Below are 2,597 nucleotides of genomic sequence, written 5' to 3'. Positions count from 1 at the left end.
CTTTAGAGGAACCTTCAGGAGAACTTTCATTAGAACCTTTAGAGGAACCTACAGGAGAACTTTCATTAGAACCTTTAGAGGAACCTTTAGAGGAACCTTCAGGAGAACTTTCAGGAGAACCTTTAGAGGAACCTACAGGAGAACTTTCATTAGAACCTTTAGAGGAACCTTTAGAGGATCTTTCAGGAGAGCATTCAGGAGAACATTTAGAGGAACATACAGGAAAACTTTCATTAGAACCTTTAGGAAACCTTCAGGAGAACTTTCAGGAGAACCTTCGGTGGAACCTCAGAGCAGTAATGTGATGCCATCTTCATCTCTTCCCAGAGCGAGCTCTTCCTCAGCAGCTGCTGCTGTTGGATCTTCTCCAGCAGTGGGGGGGCAGGAGGCCGGAGGTCCACTTCTACCTCAGACACTGCCCCCTGTGGCCACCAGGTAAAACTGCAACACCTCAGTTGATTTGCAACTAGGAGCAGCCGGTCCCCACAATGCATTCAAAGATAAACACACACAAGGCGGGATGGTGTGTGTGTGTGTGTGGGGGGGGGGGTCTTTTATAGAAAATGATATAAGGGAAACATTCTGCTAGATTGGGGCGTTTTGATACTGGGGGCGTCTGGTCCTGGGGGGTTCTGTTGGTGTGGTGTTTTGTGCGGTTTTGTCTCCCAGAGCTCCTGGTCATCAGTTTGTTTTGTAATCTGCAGGCGGTCAGCAGCAGTCGGATCAGAACCAGGTGGTGGAGGCAGCAGAGAACGGACCAGAGAAGGTAGGTGGAGCGTAGTGCGAAAATCTGATGGTTCGTTCATTTGATGTCCATCTGATGTCCGTCTGAGTCCAGCGGTACCTGAGAACAAGGAACCAATGAGGGCGTGAACATAACCTCCCTGATGGTTCTGGGTGTGGTCCTAAATGTGTCAGAACCAGCCCTCGGGTCGGGTCAGGCCAACTCATCCTCTCCCACCACTGTCTACCTCACACTGAGTCACTCTCACCCCCCCCCCCCCCCCCCCCCCCCCCCCTGCGGTGGCCAGTGAAACTAGGATTAGCTACCATGACATAACCGGGCTAAGAGGATTGGCCTTGGCCTCCTCCTCCTCCTCCTCCTCCTCCTCCTCCTCCCACCTTCAGACTCTCCTGCACTCGTCTCTAAGGCTCCTGTCAGTCTCAGTCCCACTCTCGGTCTGGGTCTCTGTCCCGGTCCCGGTACTGGTCCCGGTCTTCACCTCTGCCCCTGCCCTGCAGTGAGGTCAGCGGGGGGCAGCAGCCTGGTGAGTCTCCTCTTCCTCACGTTGAGCCTTCATCATCTGACGTGTCGCTGTTTTTCGTGTCAGTCAAAGAAGGGACTTGAAACCTGGTCAATCTGACAGGCATCGGTCTCCATGGCAACACCAAGTCCTGAGACCAGCAGTGTGTCTGCTCGCTCAGTGACATCATCACACTGCTCTGTCTCTTTAAGAGAGGGAGGTGCTGATGATGTCAGCGTGGGAGGCCGTCTTTCATCTCTATCTGCATTCCTATTGGTTAATTGTGCCGAGCATCAGTGATCACCACTAGTTATAAAGACTAGTTTAAGTTACTGCTCCAAAATGCTAACTCAGGTACTGAAGTATAAACTGTTAAAGCAACTAGTTTAAGTGATTAGTTACTAGTTCTAGTTACTAGTTCTAGTTACTTATTGTTACTAGTTAGATGTTTAAATCTTATGTATATTTGGCGGTTCACAAGTTACTAGGGTAGTTAACGTAGATACTAGTTAGAATGACTAGTTACTGATAATTCTATTATCAGAGGGACATGAGGGGACAGACAGGTCTCTGTTGGACTTACAGGCTTTACAGAACCACACAGGAACTTCCTGGTCCAATTTTCGGGATCTAGACCTGAACATAGAACGGCTCAGTAAAACAAGCAGCAGCAGATCTATTCACTGATTTCTAAGTTGTCCTGCTGACCGTAGTTAACCGGATCACTCTGTCAAAGCGGCGCCGAACCGGAACCGCCCAGAATCTCTCAGAGCTGCAGGATGTCCCGCATGGTGTCCATCAGGACACGTGACGCAGCATAGCCTTCATCAGCCGGCATCCTCTTCCTCATCACGCACATCTGGAGGGGGAGGAGGGGGGAGGGCAGCTGGAGCCCCGCCAGGCGCTGATGCAGCGTATGGGGGGTTGTCGCTGCAGCAGACAGCAGCTGCAGAGGGAGGGGGAGGAGGAGGAGGTGGAGATCTGGATGAAGATTCAGAAGCAGGAGCTGCAGATTGATGCTGCTTCTGGGCTGGAATGTTCCGGTTCTGTTAGCGGTTCTGGTTCTGGTTCTGATTCTGGTTCTGAGGACAAGCAGCTCATTCTGGGGAGAGTTTGGATGATCTCTGCAGAGTCATCAGAGGAGCGAGGAGCAGGGAGGAAAGTTGTGAAGGGGCTTCTGTGAGGCGGTGAGCATGGAGTGGAAGGAGGTGGACCTGGTCCAGGAGTTCACTGTTGAAGGACAATGCAGCAAAATCAAGGTGCGCTCCTGCAGGATCACATGGGACAGCCTGCAGGTAAATACAGCAGGGGGACAGCCTGCAGGTAAATACAGCAGGGGGACAGCCTGCAGGT

General features: G+C 51.6%; 1 protein-coding gene across 3 annotated transcripts in view; it reads left to right on the top strand.

The window, feature by feature from the left end:
* Positions 1-2,597, top strand: part of LOC107101549 (apoptosis-stimulating of p53 protein 1-like) — a 22,849-nt gene that overhangs the window by 847 nt on the left and 19,405 nt on the right. Inside the window, exons 2-3 of one of the 3 annotated variants that reach the window (XM_015400497.1) lie at positions 328-435; positions 705-766. In XM_015400497.1, coding sequence (XP_015255983.1) covers positions 328-435; positions 705-766 — 170 coding nt within the window. Of the gene's footprint in view, positions 1-327; positions 436-704; positions 767-2,257; positions 2,540-2,597 lie in introns of those variants that run through there. The other 2 variants (XM_015400498.1, XM_015400499.1) reach the window with 2 other exon arrangements.

This window comes from Cyprinodon variegatus, unplaced genomic scaffold, assembly GCF_000732505.1.
Source record: "Cyprinodon variegatus isolate N-32 unplaced genomic scaffold, C_variegatus-1.0 Scaffold1112, whole genome shotgun sequence".
Classification (NCBI taxonomy): Eukaryota; Metazoa; Chordata; class Actinopteri; order Cyprinodontiformes; family Cyprinodontidae; genus Cyprinodon; species Cyprinodon variegatus.
Note: the sequence above shows the minus strand (reverse complement) of the source record. Positions and strands in the feature narration are given on the sequence as shown.